The following is a 14340-nucleotide window of genomic DNA, read 5'->3' on the forward strand; positions in this document are numbered from 1 at the left end:
GCTTTTATTCTACTTTGTTTTCTCTCTGGAAACAGTACCTACCTGGCTGAAACATAGTAGATGCTGAAAGAAAAACTGTATAAAAACCCAAGCGGTCATTGTGGAGCTTGAAGAAGATAGGATGGTGCCTTCTTCTTAATACAATATACTTTGGTGCTAAGATCTTTGGAACTTCATTTTTCAGATGAGGAAACGAGAATTTAGAAAAGTTGAGGATCATCCAGGATCCTACACCTATTCAGTGACAGTGCAAGGATTTGCGCTCAGGGCATGCACTTCTAACCACTGCAATTTATCTTTAAATGGCTTGACTTTCTTTTTCTGTTTTTCTAATTCGTTTTAGCATATGAAAATAATGAAGAATTTGAATAGTACCAAAGTGTATATGATGAAAAAAAATCTTATTCCAACTCCTCCTCTCAATTTCACCTCCACCAAACTAACATTATTAGTAGTTTATTTAATCTTGCAGGAATTGCTATTAATCATGTGCACATGTACATATTGACACACGTAAATGGTAGCCCACTCTCTCTTTCTCTTTCTGTATGTATATATACACACACACACAAATACACACATGTATGTGCATATATGTGTATACTGCTCTGCAGCTCTTTTCTAAAAAGTTACATATATGTACATTTCATATGTATACATGAAAACTTAGCATATCAGCACAGTGTATAAATAATTCCTTTTCAAAAAGTATAGAGCTAAACATTAGACTGAAGAATAAAGTTCCAGGAGCTCCCTGGTGGCTCAGTGGCTTAAGGGTCTGCTTTGCCACTTCTGTGGCTCTGGTTACTGCTATGGTGCGGGTTTGTTTGATCCCTGGCCCTGGAAATTCAACACGCCATGGGCACTGCCAAAAAAAAGGATAGAGTCCTAAACTGGTAATATTTTATTCTCCTGTATTCTGTAGGCAGGCATGTACATTTTTGTTTAATCCTTTTTCTCTCTCTCTCTTTTTTTTTTTGGTCTTTTTTTTTTTTTTTTTTGCCTTTTCTTGGGCTGCTCCCACGGCATATGGAGGTTCCCAGGCTAGGGGTCTAATCGGAGCTGTAGCCACCAGCCTACGCCAGAGCCACAGCAACGCGGGATCCAAGCCGCGTCTGTGACCCACACCACAGCTCACGGCAATGCCAGATCCTTCACCCACTGAACAAGGCCAGGGATCAAACCCGCAACCTCATGGTTCCCAGTCGGATTCGTTAACCACTGTGCCACGATGGGGACTCCTTCTCTCTCTTTTTGTTTAGGGCCACACCTGCAGTGCATGGAAGTTCCCAGGCTAGGGGTCAAATTGGAACTGTAGCCACAAGCCTACACCACAGCCACAGCAATGCCAGATCTGAGCTGCATCTGTGACCTACACCGCGGCTCACAGCAATGCCAGATCCTTAACCCAGGGGGGCCAGAAACTGAACCTGCGTCCTCATGGATACTAGTCAGGTTCGTTGCCACTGAGGGAGCCACAGTGGGACGTCCAAGGCATACCTGTTTCTTTTCCAATTATGTAGCTATTAAGAAACATTAATGATAAATACTAGGGAGTTCCCGTCATGGCACAGAGGACACGATCCGACTAGGAACCATGAGGTTGTGGGTTCGATCCTTGGCCTTGCTCATTGGGTTAAGGATCTGGTGTTGCCATGAGCTGTGGTGTAGGTCGCAGATGCAGCTCAGATCCTACATTGCTATGGCTGTGGCTTAGGCTGGCAGCTATAGCTCTGATTAGACCCCTAGCCTGGGAACCTCCATATGCTGAAGGTGCTGCCCTAAAAAGACAAAAAGATTAAAAAAAAAAAAAGGTAAATACTAAATCTTTTGGATAAATTAAAATGCTTATACGGGAGTTCCTGTTGTGGCGCAGTGGTTAACGAACCCGACTAGGAACCATGAGGTTGCGGGTTCGGTCCCTGCCCTTGCTCAGTGGGTTAACGATCCGGCGTTGCCGTGAGCTGTGGTGTAGGTTGCAGACGCGGCTCGGATCCCGCGTTGCTGTGGCTCTGGCGTAGGCTGGTGGCTACAGCTCTGATTAGACCCCTAGCTTGGGAACATCCCATATGCCGCAGGAGCAGCCCAAGAAATGGCAAAAAGACAAAAAAAAAAAAAAAAGAAAAAGAAAAATGCTTATGATAGAACACTAATTGAAAAAACAATGTATGTCCATACCTGTAGTTTTCACTGTATCAAATTTATACATGAACAAGATTGTGAGAGTGAAAAGTAGAGGGATTCCCACTGATGTTGCAAGTTATTTATGCAATAAATGAACCCAAAGGTAAGAATTCATGGGGAACAGGAAATATTTGGAATATGAGAGCAGTTCTGTTTTTCTGTCATTGCCCAGGTACCCTTCCTGCCATGCCCACCCGTCTGCAGCCACCCTGGAAAGTGTCCCTGGAAAGGGAAAGCCTCCCTCATTAGCAAGATCCTTATGGGCTCCCTACTGTCGGGTCCCTCCTGTCTGTACTTCATTATTTGGCCCTCAGAAGGGTTTTGCTTTTTAATGGCTTTCACATGCTCTCATTCTCCCCCCGCCCCCACCAGGACTGCAGGCTCCATGTTGTCCTTATCCTATGGCTTTGGCCTCATCCAGGCAGCCTGGAAATTGTCCTAAATCCATTTTGCAGCCTTTACATTGTCTTGACTTTTCCCCCTTGAGTTCATTAGCACATTTCCTGGATCATAAGCCTCAGCCCCCACTGAGGTCTGCACCTGTCTCCACCCGACCCAGGAAAGACCCTGGGGAAGTGAGGGTTTGAAGCAAGAAGCCAGCAGGACGGCCACACCAGGGTTGTGTTAGAGTCATTTTGCTTTCCCATCTGTAGGTGATTCTTGTCTTTGATCTTGGAAATACTTTCCCCCCTGACATTGATTAGTCTGGTCTCCAGGAGCTTGCTGTGCACCCCCACCCCAACTAAGGTTGAGTCATTTCTGAGGATGTAATTGGAGGGGAATTATGGATTTAGCTGCCTGTGGAGGCTTCCTCCATTCACCCCTCCTAGGTGAGAGGCTGCCCAGAGTTTAGGCGGCAGGCTGGTTTCCCGGCCTTCCTAGCCATAGCTGGTGCAGTGAGGACTTTTGTGGACCTTAAGAATTTCATATTTCCAAAGGCCCTATCTTCACATCTTGCCAAATATATTTAAATACCCCCACATTTCATGTGAAGTACGTATTTTCTTTTGCTGTAAATATATATATTTATTTTTTTGGCTTGGCATGTGCAAGTTCCCAGACCAGGTATCAAACCTGAGTCACAGCAGTGACAGTGCTGGATCCTTAGCCTGCTGAGCCACCAGGGAACTCCAACTCCAGTAAACTATTTTTAAAAGGTTTTTTTTTAGGGCTATACCTGTGGCATATTGAGGTTCCCAGGCTAGGGGTGGAATCGGAGCTACAGCTGCCAGCCTACACCACAACCACAGCAACGCAGGATCCGAGCTGTGTCTGCAACCTACACCACAGCTCATGGCAACGCTGGATCCTTAACCCACTGAGCAAGGCCAGGGATCAAAACTGCATCCTTATGGATGCTAGTCAGATTCATTTCTACTGAGCCAAGATGGGAACTCCTAAAAGGTATTTTTATCTGTGCATTTTATTTGCATATGATAAACTCCCCTAATTTACGATTGACCCTGATTTATTAGAACTCTGCATTCTTGAGAATTTGAGGGAGGTGAAAAATCTTAACCTACATATTACGTTTACAAATATAATGAGTGTTTTATGAATACTGCATTTAACAATCAATGAAGTATGAGTATGTCAATTAAATATTCACTTCGACTTTGTGGTTTTTTTCCTGTATCTTGGAATCAGTTTTTTAAAAGATTTCAGTTATTTGTCTCTTAAAAAGTCTGCAGGGGAGTTCTTACATGTCTCAGCGGGTTAAGGATCCAACATTGTCACTGCTGTGGTATTAGGTCACAGCTTTGACTCGGATTTGATTTCTGGCCCAGGAATTTCCACATGCTGAGGGCACGGCCAAAAAAAAGTCTCTAGGCCCTGCACACTGTGCCTGTAGTATCTCATGTGTAAAATGCCATGGACTCCTACAGCTCTTCCTACCATAAGGTTCCTGGCTTTGGGCTCTTCACAACCCTTGTTTCTGCTTCGGATATTCCCAGTGGGGTGAGGGGTGAGGGTGGGGGTAGAAGGCATTTCCCACCATTCTGATCTCAGTTTAAATGTCACTGTATCCAAGAAGCAGTTTCTTGATCACTCATTGGAAAGTAACCATCTAGACGTGTTATTTTATTTCTCATTGTAGTGTTCTCATTACCACTCGCTGATAGTGTTCTTTTTTTAAAAAAAAATTTGTTTTTGTCTTTTTAGGGCTGCACCCGCAGCATATGGAGGTTCCCAGGCTAGGGGTCAAATCGGAACTACAGTTGCCGGCCTATGCCTCAGCCACAGCAACGCAGATCCTTAACCCAATGAGCGAGGCCAGGGATTGAACCTCTGTCTTCATGGATCCTAGTTGGATTCATTAACCACTGATCTGTGGCGGGAATGCCTAGCTGATGTTATTCTTCTAATAATGTCTAGGCTCTAATAAATGGATTTATTCTAAATCTCCTGATTTACTGATCTACCAGTTGATGGTCGACCCCTACTAGAAAATTGCATCAGAGATCTTGTCAGTGTAGTCACAGCCTCTCCTTTTCTAACACAGCGCCTGACACATGGTAAGTGCTCAATGATATTTTGTGGACTGAATACAATGATAGTTATGATTATTGTGCACATTTACGAGCTCATTTATTGTCCCAGTATTGCTGTGGTTTGAGAGAAAGAGGCAGGATGGTGTGGTAGGCAGAATAATGGCCCCCAAAGATGTCCACATTGTGATCCTGGGCACCTATATGTGAGGTTACATGGCAAAGGGGCATTAAGGTTGCAGGTGGAATGAAGGTGGCTCATCATCTGGCGTAACAACAGGATCATCCAGGTGAGCCTAATGTCATCACAAGGGTCTTTAAAGCAGAAGGAGGCAAGCAGGGTCAGAGGACTGCCGAATGAGAAGGACTCGGCACCCCACTTCTGGCTCTGAAGCTAGAGGAAGGGGGCCATAAGCCAGGAGGTGTGAGTGATTTTTACAGATGGAAAAAAAAAACCCAAAGAAATGATTCTCCTGAAAGTCCTCCTTCAAGGCCTTTATTTTCACCCAGGGAGTCTCCTTTTAGACTTCTGAGCTCCAGAACTGTAAGATGAGGGTGGGGGTTAAGGTATGGGTTAAGGTATTAAGTGTGTGATAATTTGTTATTGGCAGTAGTAGAAAACTAATAACGTAGGTGGTTCTGTCATTTTTACAGAGAGGCCATAGAGGCCCATCCTTGGGAGGCCAGTTATTCAAGGTCATAGAGGCATTTAGCATCGGCTGGAGCCAGACACCAGTTGGTCAGACTGTGTATCATTCCTGTGAGCATTTGTACCACGTATCTGTCGCTTCATAAAAAATTCGATCCAAAGCACGGGGCGCAGAACAGTGTACTCTTCTCTTTCACGGCGCTGAGGGATGAGTGAGCTCAGCTGGAAGATTCTCGCGTTGGGTCAGTTATGCGGTGGCAGGTTTCACCTCAGAGGAGAACCTCCAGTGAGGCGAGGAACCCCATCACAAAGATTGGGTTTCTCCTTAGAGGCAAAGCGTTTGGTTTCGAGAACCTATCCCTTCCTGCACCCTCCCCTCAGACATGAGGCTCTCCAATGGGATGTCAGTGCCAGAGGGCCCCTTTGTGGCTGCGTCCCCCCAGCTCACTTCCCTTCTTCCTGCTGGACGGCCCTGAGGGTTCGAGAGGCTCACAGACTTCACCTGCAAGTGCTCAGACCCCCCACAACACAGATTCTAGTGCATACTGCTCTGCCCCCCCCTTTTTTTTTCTTTTTTGTCTTTTTGCCTTTTCTAGGGCTGCTCCCGCAGCATATGGAGGTTCCCAAGCTGGGGGTCGAATTGGAGCTGTAGCCGCTGGCCTACACCATAGCCACAGCCACACCAGTTCCGAGCTGCGTCTTCGACCTACACCACAGCTCATGGCAATGCCAGATCCTTAACCCACTGAGCAAGGCCAGGGATTGAACCCTCAACCTCATGGTTCCTAGTCGGGTTTGTTAACCACTGAGCCACGAAGGGAACTCCTTAATTGATCTTGTCTTATTGCCAGGCCCTTGGAGGGCAGCAGAATAATGAAGAGTCGGTTCTGACCTAAGTGCTTTGCCATCTGGTAGGGGCACTAAGTGAAGACAGGTGAGCCTGGGGTGGTGAGGGCGGAGGAAGGCAGCAGGTAGCAGAGTGAAGGAGGCGCTAGAGGAGGTGAGTGGAAAGGCTGTGAGGGAAACTGCATTTGTGTAGGATGGACGCCAGAGCAGAGAGTTGCTGGTAAGTTGTCAGAGCTTGGTGCCAATGTTAATGCATTTCTTGGTGCCTATACCAAGTTCAGCTATATTGGCTCAAGGAGGAGGGTTGAGTATTTATAGAAAGAAGACTTGGCTCTCGTTCACTTCCTTCTTCCAGGAGAAGGGAAAGAGCTTTAACTCAGATTTGCCAGAGGCTTGTGTTGTTTAAGACTTTGACTCTTCTTTTCTTTTGCCACACCTACGGCGTATGCAAGTTCCCAGGCCAGGGGTCTAATTGGAGCTGCAGCTGCCAGCCTGCACCACAGTTACAGCAATGTGAGATCTGAACCACATCTGCAACCTACACCACAGCTGTGGCAATGCAGGATCCTTCACTGCCTGAGTGAGGCCAGGGATTGAACCAGCACCCTCATGGATACTAGTCAGGTTTGTTGGCCCCTGAGCCACGATGGGAACTCCTCACTCTGACTGTTAAATGGGAGACACCTAGAAACAACGAAGAGTCACCAAAAGACTCAGAAACACGTGGGATTTTCTTTTCCAAGTAGTCATACTGCCTCATTGTCTTAACTGATGACCGTGTGACGAGTCACTAGAAAGTCTGCTAGATTCCAACGGGAATCCCTCCCTGCCTTCTCTGTCCACCTGTGTCTTACAGCTCAATATCAGCCCCTTGCAAACAGCAACTCGGAATGGCCACGCACCGCTTGTCGGCTTTCTTCTCAGTGAGAACGTTGACCTGCACCAGAAGGTGGAAGTGAGTCTCTGACCCCATAGCACGGGCTTTGATCCTGGCTCTGGGAGGCTGTGCTGGGTGATGCTCCTTGCAGATACACTGGGGGGAGGGGCCATGGGGGAGACGCTGTGATCACAAAGGAGAAATTCTTTCTCCAAGGGCCGACTGACTGCTTTTGGAGACTGAATCTTAGTCTTGAGAAATAAAATCCGAGGGATGAATTTTAGAGAGTCATTGAAGTTCTTGAACAAAATGAAATCTTCGTGTTTTAAAGATGTATATTTGCTGCAGTTAAATGATCTCATGCATCTAGAAATGCCATTCTTATATTAAATTTATCAATCTGAGAAAATGATAATGCTCCTGTTCGTAGGAAGGAGAATGATTATTTTTTTCTCACTTTTAGTGACCCATCTTGTTTTTCTTTTGAAAAGTCAGTCCTGGATACTGACTGAGGTTCCCCGAAGTTTGAATTGGCTTTGGTAGAATTAACAAAGGCCTACTGTGCTGGAATTCCATGGGGCAACATTCCTCTATTTTTCACCCTACTTTCGTTTCTCCTGTGAGAATATTCTTTCCTCTGATCTTGTTTGGCCATTGCTATTTGCTGTATTAACAGAGAGAGGTCTGTGGTGTAGCCAGCAGCTGCAGCTCTGATTTGACCCCTAGCCTGGAAAACTCCATATGCTGCAGGTGGTGCCCTAAAAAGAAAAAAACAAAAAAACCCAAACAAACAAAAAACAACCAGAGCAAAGGGATATGATTTAAACCGTGACTGGTTGTTTTTGGAGAATGGCCTTCGGGCAACGGGCTCTAAACTTGTCTGCCCATCCAAGGATGCTTCCTGTTTCTTAGGAGGGACTGGGCCCCAGCAAGGCCAGTGGTCCAGCACGAAGTGCACTGCCAATGCCCCTGGGATGAAGGATAGATTCTCTTTTTTCATATCTAGTGTCTGTAGAGAGAAGGTTCTCCCTGAGCAGAAGAGACCTGCGTAGAAAGCCTTCCCCTCCTGCCATCCTTCTGCCCTGTCTGTCTCCCATTTCCCCTGCTCACCCTCGGACAGCTTGCGACCATGCCATCCCACCTGCCCCTCCTCTCCTCCTCCTCTATGTGCTGGCGAATCCCTTGCCAGCTCATAACATCTTCCATCCATCCACCCCTATTTCCTGGAAAGGAGCCTGGTGCTGCTGTTGGAATCAGGAAGGTCTGGATCCAATTCCTATTTGTACCACTTCTACCTCCAGTGCCTCGTGGAAGTCATTTAACCTCCATGCCTGATAGATAAAGTGGGGAATAGAAGACCTACCTCCTAAGGTAGTTAGGAATGAAACTCCCCTGGTGTTGAAAACAGTACAAACCTGTTGGGGAAATGCATGTATAGTGAGTACCCTTCACTGAATATGTTGGATGTGCTTAACTGATACTGATGGATGTGCATAATCGACGCTGATGGAGATCATCTGTTCCTTAGAGCAGCCCGGAACCCTGTCATCACCAACCACCCTCGCAGCCTCGGAGTTCCTTCTTCCCACTCACTTTGCCTCTGGGCTCAACTCCTGCTCTCCATTCGGTCTCACTGGACCTTCTGCCCCTGCTCTTTTGCACCTGCACCCCTGCTCCCCGCCCCCCCAACTAGATCCCCCTCCCCTCAATTGACGCCGCAACTGTGTTCTCCTCACCTTTCCCCCACCCCTAGGAGCTGCATTTTTGACCTCCAGAGATGTGATTTCTCTTGAGCCTGCTGGGGACAGTGGCAGCTTGGCAGGAGTTAGGCAGTAGGCGCTGTGTTTATTTCTGTGGAGGTGGGCACTGAGCCTGTAAGAAGCCCACGGTGGAGGTGGCTGAGTGCGTTGAAAGGGGAAGGAAAGGGGAGCAGACTGCAAGGGCTTTGTGGATACGCAGTGGCTAGACTCAGGAGGAAGAGCTGAGCACGAGCACTACCCCTGGGCCAGTGGGGCATTCGGCCCAAAACATGCTGTAGGAAGAAGGAGTCCTAGGTCAGAGCAACTCAGGAAATGCTGAACGTGAATGCTATTCCTTCCTTGTAGCTATTCTTACTGCACTTGAGCTCTTTGAAGGCTCTGAGAAGTCCTGCAGTTAAGTCTATTTAATGCTTCCTTAGCTTTCATATTTGAGCTCAGATGTTAATTCTTCAGGAAAGCTTTTTTTTTGTTAAATTTTAAAATAGTTTATTGCTGAAAATGCTAACCACTATCCAAGGCCTTAGTGAGTTGTAATTTTTTTTTTCTTTTATTTTTTTTTATTTTCCCACTGTACAGCAAGGGGGTCAGGTTATCCTTACATGTATACATTACAATTACATTTTTTCCCCCACCCTTTGTTCTGTTGCAACATGAGTATCTAGACATAGTTCTCAATGCTACTCAGCAGGATCTCCTTGTAAATCTATTCTAAGTTGTGTCTGATAAGCCCAAGCTCCCGATCCCTCCCACTCCCTCCCCCTCCCATCAGGCAACCACAAGTCTCTTCTCCAAGTCCATGATTTTCTTTTCTGAGGAGATGTTCATTTGTGCTGGATATTAGATTCCAGTTATAAGTGATATCATATGGTATTTGTTTTTCTGGCTCATGTCCCTCAGGATGAGATTCTCTAGTTCCATCCATGTTGCTGCAAATGGCATGATGTCATCCTTTTTTATGGCTGAGTAGTATTCCATTGTGTATATATACCACCTCTTCCGAATCCAGTCATCTGTCGATGGACATGTGGGTTGTTTCCATGTCCTGGCTATTGTGAATAGTGCTGCAATGAACATGCGGGTGTATGTGTCTCTTTTAAGTAGAGTTTTGTCTGGATAGATGCCCAAGAGTGGGATTGCAGGGTCATATGGAAGTTCTATGTATAGATTTCTAAGGTATCTCCAAACTGTTCTCCATAGTGGCTGTACCAGTTTACATTCCCACCAACAGTGCAGGAGGGTTTCCTTTTCTCCACAGCCCCTCCAGCACTTGTTATTTGTCGATTTATTAATGATGGCCATTCTGACTGGTGTGAGGTGGTATCTCATGGTAGTTTTGATGTGCATTTCTCTTATAATCAGTGATGTTGAGCATTTTTTCATGTGTTTGTTGGCCATCTGTATATCTTCTTTGGAGAAATGTCTATTCAGGTCTTTCGCCCATTTTTCCATTGATTGATTGGTTTTTTTTGCTGTTGGGTTGTATAAGTTGTTTATATATTCTAGAGATTAAGCCCTTGTCAGTTGCATCATTTGAAACTGTTTTCTCCCATTCTCTTAGTTGTCTTTTTGTTTTCTTTTGGGTTTCCTTTGCTGTGCAAAAGCTTTTCAGTTTGATGAGGTCCCATGGGTTTATTTTTGCTCTAATTTCTATTGCTTTGGGAGACTGACCTGAGAAAATATTCATGATGTTGATGTCAGAGAGTGTTTTGCCTATGTTCTCTTCTAGGAGTTTGATGGTGTCCTGTTGTATATTTAAGTCTTTCAGCCATTTGGAGTTTATTTTTGTGCATGGTGTAAGGGTGTGTTCTAGTTTCATTGCTTTGCATGCTGCTGTCCAGGTTTCCCAGCAATGCCTGCTGAATAGACTTTCTTTTTCCCATTTTATGTTCTTACCTCCCTTGTCAAAGATTAATTGACCATAGGTGTCAGGGTTTATTTCCGGGTTCTCTATTCTGTTCCATTGGTCTGTCTGTCTGTTTTAGTACCAGTACCACACTGTTTTGATGACTGTGGCTTTGTAGTATTTCTTGAAGTCTGGGAGAGTTATGCCTCCTGCTTGGTTTTTGTTTCTCAGGATTGCTTTGGCGATTCTGGGTCTTTTGTGGTTCCATATAAATGTTTGGATTGTTTGTTCTAGTTCTGTGAAAAATGTCATGGGTAATTTGATAGGGATTGCATTGAATCTGTAGATTGCTTTGGGTAGTATGGCATTTTTACAATATTGATTTTAATCTTTTTTTTTTTAAGTGTTTTGTTAATTTCTGTTGTACAGCAAAATGATTCAGTTATACAAATATATACTTTTCCGTTACAGTTAATCACAAGATATTGAATATAGTTCCTTGTGCTATACAGTAGGACTTTGTTGTTTATCCATCCTGTATATAATAGCTTGCATCTGCTAATCCCAAACTCAATCCTTCCTTTCCCCACCCACCTCCCTCTTGGCACCCACAAGTCTATTCTCTATGTCTGTGAGTCTGTTTCTCTTGTATAGATATGATTATTTCTGTTATCTTTTTTTTTTTTTCAGCCATGTCTGCAGCACATGGAAGTTCCAGGACCAGGGATCAAACCCTCATCACAGCAGTGACCTAAGCCACTGCGGTGAGAACACCATATCCTTAACCCACTGTGCCACCCGGGGAAATCCCATCTGTGTCATATTTTTGATTTCACATATAAGTGATATCATGTGGTATTGGTCTTTGTCTTAGTTCACTTGGTATATAATCTCTAGGTCTGTTCATGTTGCTGCAAATGGCATTATTTCATTCTTTTTTTATGGCAGAGTAGTAATCTATTGTATATATGTACCACATATTCCATTTGCATGTCGATGGACATTTAAGTTGCTTTCATGTCTTGGCAATTGTAAATAGTGCTACTATGAACATTGGGGTGCATGTATCTTTTCAAAATAGTTTTTGTATTTTCTGGGTATATGTCCAGGAGTGGGATTGGAAGATTATATGGCAAGTCTATTTTTAGTTTTTTGAGAAACCACCATACTGTTTTCCATAGCAGCTCACCAAATTAGTGAGGAGGGGTTCCCTTTTCTCCATACCCCTCCAGCATTTGCTATTTGTAAACTTTTTGATGATGACCGTTCTGACTGGTGTGAGGTGTATCTCATTGTAGTTTTGATTTGCATTTCTCTAATAATTAACAATAACGAGCAACTTTTCATGTGCCTATTGGCCATCTGGATGTCATCTTTGGAGAAATGTCTTTTTAGGTTTTCTGCCCGTTTTTCAATTGGTTTGTTTTTTGTTGTTTTTACTGAGTTGTATGAGCTATTTGTATATTTTGGAAATCCAGCCTTTATCAGGCATCATTTGCAAATATTTTCTCTCATTTTGTAGGTTGTCTTTTTGTTTTGTTTATAATTTCCTTTGCTGTGCAAAAGCTTATAAGTTTGATAAGGTTTCATTTACTTATTTTTGTTTTTTATTTCTATTGCCTTGGGAGAATGACCTAAAAAACTTTTGTATGATTTACTGTCAGAGATGTTTTGCCTGTGTTGTCTTCTAGGAGTTTTATGATGTTATGTCTTAAATTTAAGTCTTTAAGTCATTTTTTTGTGCATGATGTGAGAGTTTATTTTTGTGCATGATGTGAGAGTGTGTTCTAACTTTTGATTTGCACATGTCTGTACTGATACCACTTGCTGAAGAGACTTTTTTCCTTTGGTATATTCTTACCTCCTTTGTTGAAGATTAACTGACTGTAGGTGTATGGGCTTATTTCTGGGCTCTCTATCTGTTCCTGTGATCCATTTGTCTGTTTTTGTACCAGTATCACGCTTTTTTGATTACTGTAGCTTTCTTTCTTTCTTTTCTTTCTTTTTTTTTTTTTGCTTTTGTTTTCTAGGGCTGCACCTGCGGCATATGGAAGTTCCCAGGCTAGGGGTCCAATGAGAGCTACCATTGCTGGCCTACACCACGGCCACAACAACGTGGGATCTGAGTCATGTCTGTGACCTACACTCACAGCTCACAGGCAACGCCAGATCCTTAACCCACTGAGAGAGGCCAGGGATCGAACCCACAACCTCATGGTTCCTAGTAGGATTTGGTTCTGCTGTGCCATGATGGGAACTCCTAATTACTATAGCTTTGTAGTATAGTCTGAAGTCTAGGAGGGTTATACCTCTACCTTTGTTATTTTTCCTCAGGATTGCTTTGGCAATGTTGGGTCTTTTATGGTTCCATATAAATTTTAGGATTGTTTGTTTTAATTCTGTGAAAAATGACATGGGTAACTTGATAGGGATTGCATGAAATCTGTAGATTGTTTTGAGTAGCATAGCTATTTTATTAATATTAATTCTTCTAATCCAAGAGTATGGCATTTCGAGGAAAGCCTTTTTTGACCGCCAGAAGGGTTGACCCCAGGCCCACCCCTGTGTGTATATATATACTCTTAAACCACTCTCCACTTTTCCTCCAAATCACTTATCACAATTTGTAGCTATGTGTTTATTCTGTGACTTAAAGATAGGAGTATTTTCTTACCCTATGATATGAAATACTCCTGAGAATGGGCCATGTTCATCACTAAATCCCTAACATCCTGAAAAGAACCTGGCCCATAGTAGGTGCTCAGGGTCAAGTTCTAAAACGCATGAAGTGGGGAAGTGGATTGAAGGTGCATGGGTTTGTTGTACAGCCTGGCCTGGAAATGACTGCTGAAGACTTACGAAGAGCCTGCCACCATGTTGGGCAGTTCAGGAGGTGGTCAGGAAATGTCTGCTAAAATGAGTCGCCTTTTGATCTGAATGATGAAGCCAGGATCTTTTGAATGTGAAATTTTCGTTTCTTTTTTTTTTCCCTGCAGCCTAAGGAGTCTCCTCTTCATTTAGCTGTTAGCAACAACCATATCACAGTGGTAAACAGCTTATTAGGTGCCCAGCATGATGTTGACATCTTAAATCAGGTAAGCCAGGCCCATCAGAACCTGGAGAGTCTGTCTTGTTTCAACACTGTGTGTGTTTAGCGGTGGTTTTGATTAAGTTCAGGGTGCTTTAAAGATTCCTGGGAGAAATACGCACTTTTTTTTTTTTATTTTAAATCCTTTTTCTTCTCTAACCCCCACTTGCACACACATATTTTGTCTTTTTCAAACACAAACTGGGATTCAGCCAGTGCATTTTTAAACTGTTCACATTTAACAGGCTGAGTACTTCTGAAAAACAGTAGCTCAGAGGGTAAATTGCCAGAGGCTCTTTAAATGCAAAGCTACTCCCCCAGTGTGAGATGTTGTCATTGGAGGGGAGCCCTTCTCCACAAGAAGGAAGCTTTGTTTTTGTGTTATAGACACAAATGGTAAATGTATCTTCTTTTTGCCCAAAGGCAAAAGAGACCTCTTGGAATTAAAAAAAAAAAAAAAGGCACCATGAATTCACTCCTCTAGAGCTGAATCAAAGGCCCCATAAAAGGCAGCCATCACTGGCTGGAAGTGGAAATACTGAGGTGGAAGAAGCAAGAGGACAAAGAGGGAGCTGTCTGAACCAGGGCTTGCTCTAGGATGGCC

At 44.0% G+C, this 14340-nt stretch overlaps 1 protein-coding gene across 4 annotated transcripts in view; it reads left to right on the plus strand.

The window, feature by feature from the left end:
* The window catches only part of ANKDD1B (ankyrin repeat and death domain containing 1B), a 68724-nt gene that overhangs the window by 35826 nt on the left and 18558 nt on the right, over positions 1-14340 (plus strand). For 3 of the 4 annotated variants that reach the window (XM_013994918.2, XM_013994922.2, XM_013994919.2), the window contains 2 exons: positions 7025-7123; positions 13645-13743. In XM_013994918.2, coding sequence (XP_013850372.2) covers positions 7025-7123; positions 13645-13743 — 198 coding nt within the window. The remainder of the gene's footprint in view (positions 1-7024; positions 7124-13644; positions 13744-14340) is intronic. The other variant, XM_013994917.2, reaches the window with a different exon arrangement.

Source organism: Sus scrofa, chromosome 2 (assembly GCF_000003025.6).
Source record: "Sus scrofa isolate TJ Tabasco breed Duroc chromosome 2, Sscrofa11.1, whole genome shotgun sequence".
Lineage (NCBI taxonomy): Eukaryota > Metazoa > Chordata > Mammalia > Artiodactyla > Suidae > Sus > Sus scrofa.